General features: G+C 41.0%; 1 protein-coding gene across 1 annotated transcript in view; it reads right to left on the bottom strand.

Annotated features, from left to right (window-relative positions):
- trpm5 (transient receptor potential cation channel, subfamily M, member 5) overlaps positions 1-11511 on the bottom strand; it is a 34740-nt gene extending 23229 nt beyond the window's left edge. Inside the window, exons 1-6 of the mRNA XM_080493457.1 lie at positions 11395-11511; positions 7615-7682; positions 4626-4782; positions 4365-4545; positions 1155-1321; positions 788-965 (exon numbers count right to left, since the gene is read on the bottom strand). Of these exons, the coding sequence (XP_080349583.1) occupies positions 788-965; positions 1155-1321; positions 4365-4545; positions 4626-4782; positions 7615-7682; positions 11395-11421 (778 nt within the window). The 5' untranslated portion in view covers positions 11422-11511. The remainder of the gene's footprint in view (positions 1-787; positions 966-1154; positions 1322-4364; positions 4546-4625; positions 4783-7614; positions 7683-11394) is intronic.
- Between the last annotated feature and the right edge of the window lie 1305 nt (positions 11512-12816).

Raw genomic sequence — 12816 nt, forward strand, 5'->3', positions numbered from 1 at the left:
TGTTGTGTTGTGTTCTGTTGTGTTGTGTTGTGTCGTGTTGTGTTGTGTTGTGTCATGTTATCTTGTGTTGTGTTGTGTTGTGTTGTGTTGTGTTGTGTCGTGTCGTGTTATCTTGTGTTGTGTTGTGTTGTGTTGTGTTGTGTTGTCTCCACTGCTCTAAAGCAATTTGTTTAAAAAAGTCACTATAGTCTTTGAAATGTTTTACAAGTTGCTTGGTAGTTTGGACCTTGGGCCAAACAGTATGTTTGACACCCCTGTTATAAAGTGACCATTCCAGATTAAAAATAATAGCTGCATTCAAATTTTTTCATGTGAAATGGAACAAGTTCAGCACTTTTTTCAAGAAGCAGTGGATGCTCTGAAGTGACTCAACACACCCTCTTGTGGTACGAATTGGTATTGCAGGCCCACAGACCTTATGCTTGATACCACATCTTCACAACCCTTGTGTACAATTTTGATCAAAAAGCATGACGCAGAGGTTTCTCCAAGGAATAAATAAATCATGCTGCCACATAAAATATGTGAAATATACCATAATGCAATGAAATGCATGTATAATTCACAAGATAAAAGCTACTCTTTGTCAGAATGAATACTATCAGGTTTAATATTTAAGTACGTTACTGTTATAATTATTTCATTTTCCATGAGTCAATGTAAAGGAAGGACATCCACGTGGAATTAGAAATTGTGAAACGTGGGATTGCAGTGCTGGTACTTCATGAGTGAAGGATTCTGACTCGTGTGTGTCGTAGCTTGTGGGCTAAAGCATTTTTCACTGTACCTCCATAAGCAGTGCGCTGCAGAGATATGTGTTTGAGCAGCTTCACCCTCATTTCACTGGTTGCTCCCGGTCTGTTGGCGTCCTCTTCCACCAGAACAAAGTGGGAGTGGTGGCTGTCCAGGGAGTACACTGCACCATGAGGCAGGTCTTGTGGCTTGTAGACTGCAGGTTCATCCACCTCAAAAAGAAAACAAATGCAGGCATTCAGAAAGGCTGGAAGACAGCATTCACACAATAATATGACGGGATGCAAACATTTGCTTATAGATGCTGCTCTTGCTCATACTGTTTTTTTTATGCTGTGTGTGTGTGTGTGTGTGTGTGTGTGTGTGTGTGTGTGTGTGTGTGTGTGTGTGGACAGATACACCTTGGCAGTGAGCAGGGCCTCTCGGTTGTGGATCATATTCCAGGGGGCGATGCCAATAGCCACTACACGAACTTTAGAGGAGGTGCTGGCCAGGGAGTGATCTCGCACCGCCTGGCCCAAGTGCTTCGTGATGCCAAAGCGAAGCCCATTAGTCAGAATCCATGCCCCTGGAGAACAGAGAGGCAGTTTGCGTTTGTGCGTGTAGAGATTTTGATTCTCAATACTAAGTTCAAAAGAACCAATTAAGTCCATTTCTTTCTCCAAGACTATCAGACTTCAAATCTGTGTGCACTATCATATTACAGCTGAGGTGTATAGTACAAATGAGATTTTTATTTTTTTTATTTTAGCCTGTGGTCATAAAAGTCATTGTGTAGGTCTTTTTCAAAGAATAATGATATTTACACCAAATATATGAACAGACAGCGCACACAGTGGTGTAGTGGGTAGTAGGGAGAGTGGGGAATGACGTCATCACATCGGTTTTATCTGACATACTAAAGGAAGCTGTTACAAACCACTGGTAATGAAATGAGCAAAACTGGGGTCAGAAGCAAACCCTCATCAGTAGTTCAGTAGCACGACGCTGGATTGTAAGCCATGGTTTTAGGCAGCCAGCCGTCCAGCCGTCATAGCAGACGTGTTGCTCAAAGCCTCTAAAATATGTGTATAATGTCCATCACTACTTGTCACCGTATAATTTTGCTTAAAATCATATTTTTTCACCAAAATATAGCGAATTATCGTGTCAACTCCACAACTGGCCACTGACTTCCTGTTTGTGTTACGCTCAGTAACGAGCAAATGATTGGTCAATGATACCATGTGGTCTATACATTTTGAAAGACGGTCTGTGATTGGTTCATAATTCTCTGACTCAAACTGACTCAATCAAACCCTGAAGCAGAGAGGAGGAATGTGGACGTATTTTCTTTCCATAATGATGAGAGAAGAAGAATCCACACAGGTGGGACTAATTCTATAGATCGATGACCGATCTCATTTTTCATTTCCAAAATGTTGATAAATAAAAATTAAATATTCTTTGCTGTGAAAATGTTGATTTTGATATAAGTATTGACAATCATGTCCCCTCACCAATTTAATTCAGTGTGACTGTGACATTGTAAAGTGTTGGACTGAGCTGTAGGAGGCCTGCAGAGAACAAATAAGATGGAATGTTCTATTAAAAACTAATGAGAGGAGAAGAGAAACTATTTCACAGTTCAGAGTCTCCAGCTGCTCAGGTCAGGCTGCAGAGAGAAGCAACGTGGAACTACAGGGGGAAGAAACAGGGACATGTAGTGAAGGTTGGAGTGAGGGGAGTCAGGTACAGGTACAGGTACAGGTACAGGTACAGGTACTGGTACAGGTACAGGTACAGGTACAGGGACCATCACCAATGAAAAGAAACCATTACCTTAAAAGAAAAAAACACAACTTTTTAACAAAACAAGACAGTATTTTAGATGCATCAGCAAAAATTTCAAGGAGAAAAAGAAATATTTTACTGTTAAGAAGCAAAATCTACACGTCACAATGTAGTATTTATAGTCCAGAATGAATTTAAGGGTATCTCTGTTTTCTTTTTGATATCTAGCTCTTTAGGGTTGTGTTTACACTACTGTGCACCGTGGCCATAGTAAACAGTTCTTCTGTACATGCTTGAGTAGAGGGACGGTGTCATGACTCCCAGTCCACATTCTGCTTTTACTGTAATACCAGTCCAACGTGGTCGTCTGTCCATTCAAATGTGTCCCATTGTTAAACTTTAGAGCATATTGTTCTAAGCACACATACAGTATGTGTGTGGTTTCATTACAAACAGCAAAAAACAGCATCAACTAGTGGCCCAACATGGAAACTACATCGTTTTCAAAGGTGAAACTTTCCTGAAACAAAAACGCATTTTCTCTTGAAATGTTGTCGTCTAGATGAGGCCGAAGATCTCTCTAATGATTTTGTACACAATGGGTTTATAGTAAGACAGTAATTTTCATCATTTAACCAAGTTATCATGTTAAACTGATCTGTAATTTAAAAAAAATTAATTTTCTTTTTTTTTACTCAATTGACATTACATAAAGGGACCTAACCCTTCGGTGTGATAAAATACTCCACAATGGGGATGATTCTTTCATTTGCACAAGGAGGAATTTGACATTGAATATCTTCATAAGAAAATAAGCTTTCAAGTTAATTAATTCAAATTAAAGTAAGAAGGTACGACAACAAACCCTATTTTCCTTTACTCTCGTCACCTCATGAATTTCTCCTACAGACCAAACATTTCAGGTGAATTCATGCTTCTAATTTGATTAAAGGTGTTAACGTGAGTGTGTGATGATTTGTGTCTGTGTGTTTGGACTGTGGACTTCTTCACGGTGTAACGATGTGCCATGCAGCCCAACACAGGAGATGAATGTGTATGAACCAACTGCAGTGGTGAGAACTCTTGCCTCACTGCAGGAAGAACTCCAGTTTGAGGCTATTAGGGGTCTTTTTGTACAGTTTGTGTGCCTTTACTGAATTTGAGGGTCCTGGTTTCTTCCCACAAACCCCCCAAAAAGGTCTGGGGGTTAGTTATTGAGTAAAAGAATAGTTATTGAGTAAAATAATGCCGGTAGGTGTGATTGTCTTTCTGCGTTTGAGCAGTGATGGACTGCTGACCTGTATGTACCTGCTCATAGTGGGCTGGGATCAGCTCCAGCTCCCCTGTGACCCGAGACAAATGAGGTGGTACAGATGGTACAGATTGATGGATGGATGGCATATAGTCATTAATATATTGTGTTAGTGTTATTTTTCTAGTTGTTTTTCACAAATGATTTGATTCAACCTATTCCTATACAGGGTGGTGTAAGGGTTTGCCCCCCGAAACACAGTGAGAATATTATCTCTGGTTTCTTCCCGAAGTACAAAAAGTTGCATTTCAGCTAAAGTGTTGAATGTTAAATTGCTCATTGGTGAACAACATGATTAATAATTTGACTGTGAAATGTCTAGCCCTCTATGATGTATTGGTGACACTGCAACCTTTAGTTGGACAAACATCACAGAAAATGGACGACGTTTTTCACAAAAATTGCCCTGCAATTCTTTTCTGTTTGTCCTTTTTAGTTTTTTTTCTAGTAATAATCCTACCAGGCAAACACAGAACTCTTTTACTTCAATTGAATAGGCAAGGCCAGTTTTGGCCCCGATGATAACCTGTGCTTTGTGCAGCCTTCACCAGCCCTTTGCGGAGAGTGTCCCTGAGCCAGGGCTTCATCTGGGCCAGCTCATCTCCTCCCACCAGAGCCACCACCAGGTGTGGAGGAGAAAGGCCCCACTCCTCCGTCAGCATCTGGTAGATCAGCATGGGCTCCGTGTTGCTACGCACCCTCATGAACTGAGTGAAAACAAAATGTGATGTCAGCTCTCTGCTCAGGATAACATCCTCTACATGCCATGTGGAATATCTGCTTTCACCTTTCCCCTTGTCTTCGTGGGACCGAGGAAGTCAATGTCACCCACTCTTCCAGCCGCCCAGTGACTCTTCTCTCTCTTCATTTTGCTGGCCAGGCCTCGGGCGACGTTCTCCAGAGTCTCATCCACTGTTGAGCAGCATGAACAGCCAAGTAGGACACTGGGAGAAACACACATTAAGTGGAAAAGTACCTATGAATCACTCTCACAAGATGGGCTCATAAACCTCCTCCCCTATAGTGGCCAGCACTTGATTGCACTGCAGGACTGTGAAATCCCCGAGCACGAACACAGTCTGAACCGGCTCACCTCTCGGAACATGAAATACAAAGGAACACTCCGTCCCTCACCTGGGGTCTTAAGGATTGTCTGCCAAGGTGAAATGTCGCTCTGCTTGCTTGTTTGGACTATATTGCTACTGAGCAGGAGCCTTTTTCTAATAAGATGCCCACAAAATGTCATTGACATTTGCAGGAAAGTAAAGCCAGAGGCAATGCACAAATTAAAAAAATTGACGAGATCAACGGCCCATGTGAACACAGTTTGAAATCCACCTGGATAATATGCACCATTTGCATTTTCTTTTTAATACAGGTTTTTTTGTGTGCGTGTCCAAACTGATGGTTGAATTAAAAAAAACTTTTAAAGATGCCAAAATTGATGCGTTAATGTGAATTGATCCATCATCATGATTAATTTGATTAAACTTTTTAATGTCATTTACCCATTTTGCAGTGCAGAATGAAGGTACAGTGCGGCACATTTCAACCCCCCGGCTCATTTGTATACATTCAAATCCTGTCGACTTTATGCAAATGAGACATGGGTGTGATTGAGACGTTGCAAAACTTTAATATAACTCTCGTAAAAAGTCTAAACTAGCTGTGGTGGAACCAAAACGAGGACAGATTATTTTGCACTGGACTGTTTTAGTAATAAATGAGAACATTTGTGACCGAGCCGCCATGTTGGTCCCAAGTGATACGTTGGTTTATCTTTCTAGCTGGCTGAAGGAGGTTGAACAAGGCCACTATAATGAGGATAAATATTTGTTTTGAAAAAGAGAGAAGATTTTTGTTAACATGAACTGTTAAAGGTGTTTAATAAACACATGACATGTGGATATGTTCCCATCTTTCTTGAGTCTGTTCATGCAAAATGAAAATTCATTATATTTAATCATGATTAATCAAAACTTATGTACAGAAACCTGTGATTAATCTGATTAAAATGTTTAATCGTTTGACAACACTGTTTTATTTCTAATCATTATTCGTAAGCCTCAGGAAAGGTCACAGCTAATTGAATTATCACACTTGTTGCTTTCATCCGCAGCTAATTCTTTTCTTTATTAGAACAACTAATTACAACTATTTTGGATTGCTGGATGTTTTCTAGAGAAGCACGGCGGTGCAGAGGTAAGGACTGTTGCCTCACAGCAGGAGAATCTACTAAATAGATTCTTCATGTTGGAGAAAACTGACAAAGTGAGATGAAGAACAGTCACACAAGCTGGAGATCAGATGAGTTGTGAATAAATATTTCTTGAAAACAATATGAGCGTGGAGGAGGGACATGGCATAAATAGTTAATAGACTTTACTTATACAGCACCATTGTGTTTAGAAAACATAGAACAGGATCATCAGGTTAACATCCAACCAGTCATTCGCACAATCATGACATCCACACCAGTGGTGACAGCTGGAAAGCTCACACGCCACTGCGAGCGTTGCATTTTGTGTGTTGCCCAAGGACACCCCCCCAAAACATGGCTAGGGGATCAGGCCGCCAACCTTCGGATTGGATGACTCCCTCTGCCAGCTAAGGCAGAACTGCCCCAAGCTATGACTGACATACGAGTGAAGACCTATGATGGTCCTTCAATTCTCAGGGAACAATTCAGCTGACGTGACGCCTGTTCTCTTAAGTTTGGTTAGAATTAGCCTTGACATGTACAGCAGTTTGTTTTGGCCACAGGGGGCGCACTCAGTGTCCCCGGCACTATGGAATAGATATTAGCAGGCTTTGAGGAGAAAATTGAAAAATACTATTGTGCATCAGACATTTCCCTGTCAAGGTGTTAATACTGCAGGTTCTCTCTGTGTAAATCTTCTATCTCTGCATTTGTAGTTTGCATTGTCGTCCTTTACACACGTTGAATGTGCAAATTCTCCCGATGTGAAATTGATCTGCCGATGATCTACCTGGAAACATGTCGAGTCCCTGTGCATACGTATGTTGAGGGTGAAACGTCTTCCTCTATAAGGTTTGACTTTATTCTTTAAGCACGTCCTCCCTGTGTATGTGAGGCTCTGCTGTTGCTTCTTCTCACTCTTCAAAGACATGCATGTTTGTTTGTCGGTGACTAAGTTGACTTTAGATGTGCATGTTGACAGTCAGTCTCTGCTTTAGACTGGCGACCTGTCCATGGTGGACTCGGCATTGTGCACACTGTCAGCTGGGACGAGCTCCAACTGCCTGCAGCCCTGCTGTGGATCAATCCAAAACCGAATGAGATGGAAAACATTGTTAACCGACTGCTTTGCTGATATTCTTTTATATCGGAATTGTAACATTTAGCTTCCCTGAGTATTGCAGAATTCATTCTAATCCATGGCTAAGAAACAGGCAAATCTTATAAATCATTTACACAAAAAAATGACATTAATATTTGCCTTGTTAGTTCAGCACAAACACGAGCTCTCTGTAGCTTCTGCTCATGGCCTCCACTGAGCTAATCTGACAGTATGCCAATATCTATTTTCAGCTGATCTGATAATGACTTTTTATACTGAACAGCTCAGTAGTTTGTCTGAAAAGAGCCTCTGCCAGTCGTCATGAAAGTACTGTACCTATCACTTTATGTGAAGAGGAGAGAATAGACCCATCTGTTCATGCTGACGCTCACTTGCTCACGTGCGCGTGCGCACACACACACACACACACACACACACACACACACACACACACACACACACACACACACACACCTGTGTTCCTCCGACCACTCCAGGACATCCCCACACTGAAGGCACCGTGTCGGCGGATGCATCACCCCCTGCAAGCAAATGAATATGCCAATGTTGGGTCAGATTTTCATCTAAGTACATTATGACTCACTCAACCCTCTTTATACACATGGAAATGTGCTTCAAAGTACTTGTGGTCAATGCAAAGCTGGCAGAATTTTCATTCTCGCTTCAGATGCAAAGTGCCTCCCGAATGATGTTTGAAGCAGAAATACATAAAACTGTCCCTGTTCTGCATAAAAGCCATTAAAAACCCCAATATGGACAAAGTACTGTGGGTTCACTCTGAAATACACGTCCAGCACAGTGCACAGGTTGTTTAGGCGCTTCAAAGAGTTAAATTACAGCAGGCAGGTGTCTAATCATTTTGCAGTATTAGCAAGCATACAGACAAGAGTCATAAAAACTTTCTTCAGGGTGAAAGAGAGTCCTGCAACAGATGTTTAACTTTAGCTTAGTGCTGCTTTTATGATTATCTATGTGCAGCACTTAGTTCCAGCTGTTTTTAATGTGACAACAGGCCTTGTAGAAAGTCTAAATTCATGTAAAAACTGAGGGAAAGTTTTCAGCTCTCAAGTAAGTTTATCAGATTACATAAATGTACATAGAAAATATACTATGCCCTTATTTTGCTTTTTTAAAGGACTTCTGTCATCTATATAACAACTTAAACCTAACAGTGATTAATTAAAGGGGTACTGCATATAGAGATAGGTACAGCTTGTGCAGGATCTTTCCAATTTGTGGAAAAATGTACAAATAATATAATAAAAATGGCTGTTTTTGCCCCTTTGACACCATATTTGACGATATGCTATGTGCACATCAAACTAGGGAAATGCTCAGTGTGTCTATTTTCCAACATGTACCCTAAGGATTGGAAAAAGGGGATTTTTAATCATTTTTGTGTTTGTTGTTAGAAATAACTCTTTATCTTGTCGGACGAAAGCATAATAACAGAGTTTATCTCCATTTACAGAGAGGGAGATAGGATTTTTACGAAACAAACAAACAAACAAACAAACAACAGTGTTTCAAGTGGAAACGCATCTTTGCATTGGTGTTTAAGAAAAGTTTCACGTTTAAGTGGCAACATTTCCAGGCCACTAGTGGGTGCTGTTGTTTTTTTTTTTTTAATGAAACCACAGAACAATAATCTGTAAACATTAACAATGGGAGAACACGGACATTCATATGGACAGAAGACAGAGTTTGATTATTATTACGTTGACTGTCAAATAGGAAACTAAGTCCCAAGAGAACATAGACTGGAAGTCCTGACACTCTGGAGTAAAACATTGTTCTCCTGTCCATCTACTGAGCATGAGCAGTAGAACTATTGACTTTGGCCGTGGTGCAAATGTGCAGTGGCAGCGTCTCCACAGAGACGGAGCCCGGGCATTTCCAGAAAGTTGTATTTCCCCTATTTGAAGCAACAACGGAGTCAGAGCATTTTCAAAACGTTCTACCTTGGGAATATTACGTTGCCTGTGGCTTCGAGCACCGCTGTCGTGTCAACGGACACAAAAAAACACCCTTTTTTTCTCTATGAACTCTATGAGCACAGCTCAAAATGATGTAGTACATATGCCAGTCCCTTAGGTGGCGCTGTAACTCACCAAACACACCAAAAACACAGAAGAAGACACGGAGAGTTCTCCTGATCCCCGTCGTGCAAAAGACAACTCCAACAAATCACCTTATTAACCCGACCAGTATCAGTAGCCTCTGCAGCTCGGCCTGGAGTACGCCGCGGGGGGTGTGGGGGGGGGTGATTACGTCATACTTTCCACATATGTACAACTTTGCCTGTCCACACCTCAAATCCGAGTCATTGTTTTAAAATTTCCCCACTCAGGGACCTGTTTTTAAAAAAAAAAAAAAAAAAAACAGTTTCCAGGCCTAAAACGCGGCGCCATGAGAATGATTGGCCAAAAATGATGCAATTACATGAAACGGTGTTCTCATGTGGACAGGTTTTCACTTGAAAATGTTGTGGTTGACATCTTTTAGAAACCTCTTTTAGAAAGAACAGATTCTGTCTTCTTTAAAAAAAAAAATTAAAAAGTGATCTGCGTTGGCATCCTGACTTTATCTGAACCTTCCTTGTCTTTAACAGTGAATACAGCCAAATTATTCCAATTTCTAAAAGGTTCTTCTCACAGAAATAAGTGACACTGAGTTCAGAAACGAAGCTCATTAATAATTGATAGGATTATCCATTTTGCTCTGTAAACAGAGGCTTTTATCTGCTGGCCTTATTTGCATGGGCACTTGTGCTGCCTGTGGGAGATGATTAAAAAAACCCATAGAAGCAGACCCTCCTTTGACCAAAAAAAAAGCAGTAGTCTTTTACTGTGTACTGTGAATTAAGAAAAAGTCTTTCAACCAAGGTTTGGTGCACTGGTTAACACGCAGTCTGGGAGTCAATTTGTGTTTAGCCATCTGTCTTAATGTAAGTGAGCAGCTTGCTGTGGAGGCCTTGATTTGACTACAGGTCTGGCTCAAGGAGAGGAAGAGACTACTGGCTATGCAAACTGGACCATTTGCATGCAAAGGTAGAGGAAAGGACATCCAGCTGTGCATGTGAGGGACTGTCTATATGAGATCTGGTTTTTCTGGCTTTGTGGGGACCGAAAACTGGAAGCATGGCACAGTTCTGGGGCCTGATCCACCTTGTGGATCCCCACAGTGGTTTTGTACTTCTTTGAGGTTGTACAGTCAAGTGGAGAATTGTTTTATGGCCACGATTAGAAGGTATGAAGGGCATAAAGCTGGGGAATGAATTACTATTTACTGCAGTCTCTGTGTGTGTGTGTGTGTGTGTGTGTGTGTGTGTGTGTGTGTGTGTGTGTGTGTGTGTGGGTGTGTGTGTGTGTGTGTGTGTGTGTGTGTGTGTGTGTGTGTGTGTGTGTGTGTGTGTGTGTGTGTGTGTGTGTGTGTGTGCACACTTCACACCACAAGGTCTGGCTGTTTCTGTATTTTAGTTCTGGGGCACAGCAAACCTCTTTGGACACATGCAGCGGCCTCCTTTCAATAGAAATGGCTTGTTGGTGGGGTGAGGAAGAAAAAAAAAAAGCTATTGTGTTCCTGAAATCAATCGTGGTTTTTGAATTTTATAACTGTCAAAACTCATGAAAAAGTTTCTGCAGGCTGCAGCGATTCGGTGAGAGGTAGAATACTAAACCTGAAACTCCAGAATGAAAACAATGTGAAGGTAAAGAAAGGAGGTGAAAGGCCCTCCCGGGTCGGTGATCTTTTTAAAAGGCTGCCTGGTTCGACGCCGCCGAGAGAATTACTGTATGAAATGTGTTTGATTGTCCAAGGAGGAGAAAGTCTGTCTCACTTTGAACTTGTAAAAACCCTGAAGAAGACTGTGGATATTGCAATATTTTATCAGTATATTACTTTGATCTGCTTTGTGAGATCATTTATATTTAGATTCAGAAAAACACAATAAATAAAATACAATACATACCATTTTTGTGGAGTGAGAAGAATGCAACTCCGTTACTATCAATAATCAACATCATTTTTTCTTCCCATATCTAAAAAAAACATAATAATCCGTCTTTTAAGGAGATATAAATGGATGTAATTGAATATTTCTACATCTTAACAAACAGTATGTTAAAATATAAGTAATTCATATTTAAGTTTCTTGTTGAGGAGCATTTCACACGTTTCCCACCCAGACTTCGATGTATTATTTTAATAAACAGAAAAGTGAAGCACACTCACCAGTGGCGTGTCCTGTCGTTCCTGCATGGCTGAAAGGATCTTCTCTTCCTCTGGATGAAGCAGGCGGCGATGAGAGCTAACCCTAACCCTAACCCTAACCCTAACCCTAACCCTAACCCACCTGGAAGCCTTCAGGAAGCGCTCCAAAGGTGTTGCTCTCCCCTGCAGCCAATCCCAGGTGCTGCTGTCCAGCGGCGCTTTGCATGATGGTTCATCAGGATTCCTGCTTCACCTCCACACACTTAAAACACTTTTCTACCAAAGGTGGAGCGAGTACAGAAACTCTATAAGTACATCTGGTGTTATGATTAAAATAGGTGTTTTCTACCAGATAAAATCCAGGTGAAGCCTCAAAACCTTCAAAATAAAGACGCTGCTTATGAACTCACATGTTTAGGGCTTACATTGAGTTTAATTAAGAACTGATCAAATGTTATTACTTTTTTTTTTACTGTTTTGCCACATGAACAATTTTAACTTGTTTTATCATCAATGGCTGTTTTAAGCCATTTTTAGTAATTGTAGCAGTTTATCCATCTTATGTGTTCGCAATTCTGTCGATTTTAGCAGTTTTACCGTTTTAAGTTGTTTTAATTCCCATTTACATTAATAATTTCAATTTTTCATAAATTACTTCCAGTGATTTATTACTTTTAGTAATCTATTACTTACAGTAATTATGTGCTAATAACCAATCATAAATCCCAACATCTGTGTACAAATGCCTGAAGAGCTGTTCTCCATTAAAAGCAACAAAAACACACATTCAAGTAAGTAAATTTTACTTCAGTCAGTAGAATATCATTGCTGGAATGACTGATCTCAAATGCAAGTTTTTGACCTGTGAGAGGAAACCGGAGGTCTCTGGTAGGGCTTTTCCACCGGAAAGAACCAGGTTCTAGTTCAGGGCCGGTTCTTAAATGAGCACCACCAAAGAACCGGTTCTTTTTCCACCGTTAGCGGAGCCAGTAGAGCCACGTCACTGCGTCACTCCAAAACGTGACACGTCACTGAACTATTTAGCGCCGACAGCCTCATCCAGGAACCAGGAGACGGACTGGACCAGTGGTTTAGTCCGGGTCGCTCCATCTAGTCGGACCTGAACCTCTGATGCACCAAAGAGCCAGAAGACATTACGTCTCTTCTTGTCTCTATTGGTGTTTGTTCACGTCGGTCTTGTTTTAGTCCAGAGCCCCAGAGTGGACATAGAGGGACAATAATAACACATGTCTGAGTTTGGGTCTTATTTTTCACCATTCCAACATTCCATAGTGAATTTCTGCTCCTTTCACTTTATTTCTGGACGTGTCTGAATCAAAAGCTTCAACATCGGAGAAGAATGGAGGTGTAGAATGATAGAAAGAAGCTCTGAAACTGTTTCCATGGCAACCTCCGTAAACACTCTGATTAAAGTTCTTTTTC

This window comes from Lipophrys pholis, assembly GCF_963383615.2.
Source record: "Lipophrys pholis genome assembly, chromosome: 2".
NCBI lineage: Eukaryota > Metazoa > Chordata > Actinopteri > Blenniiformes > Blenniidae > Lipophrys > Lipophrys pholis.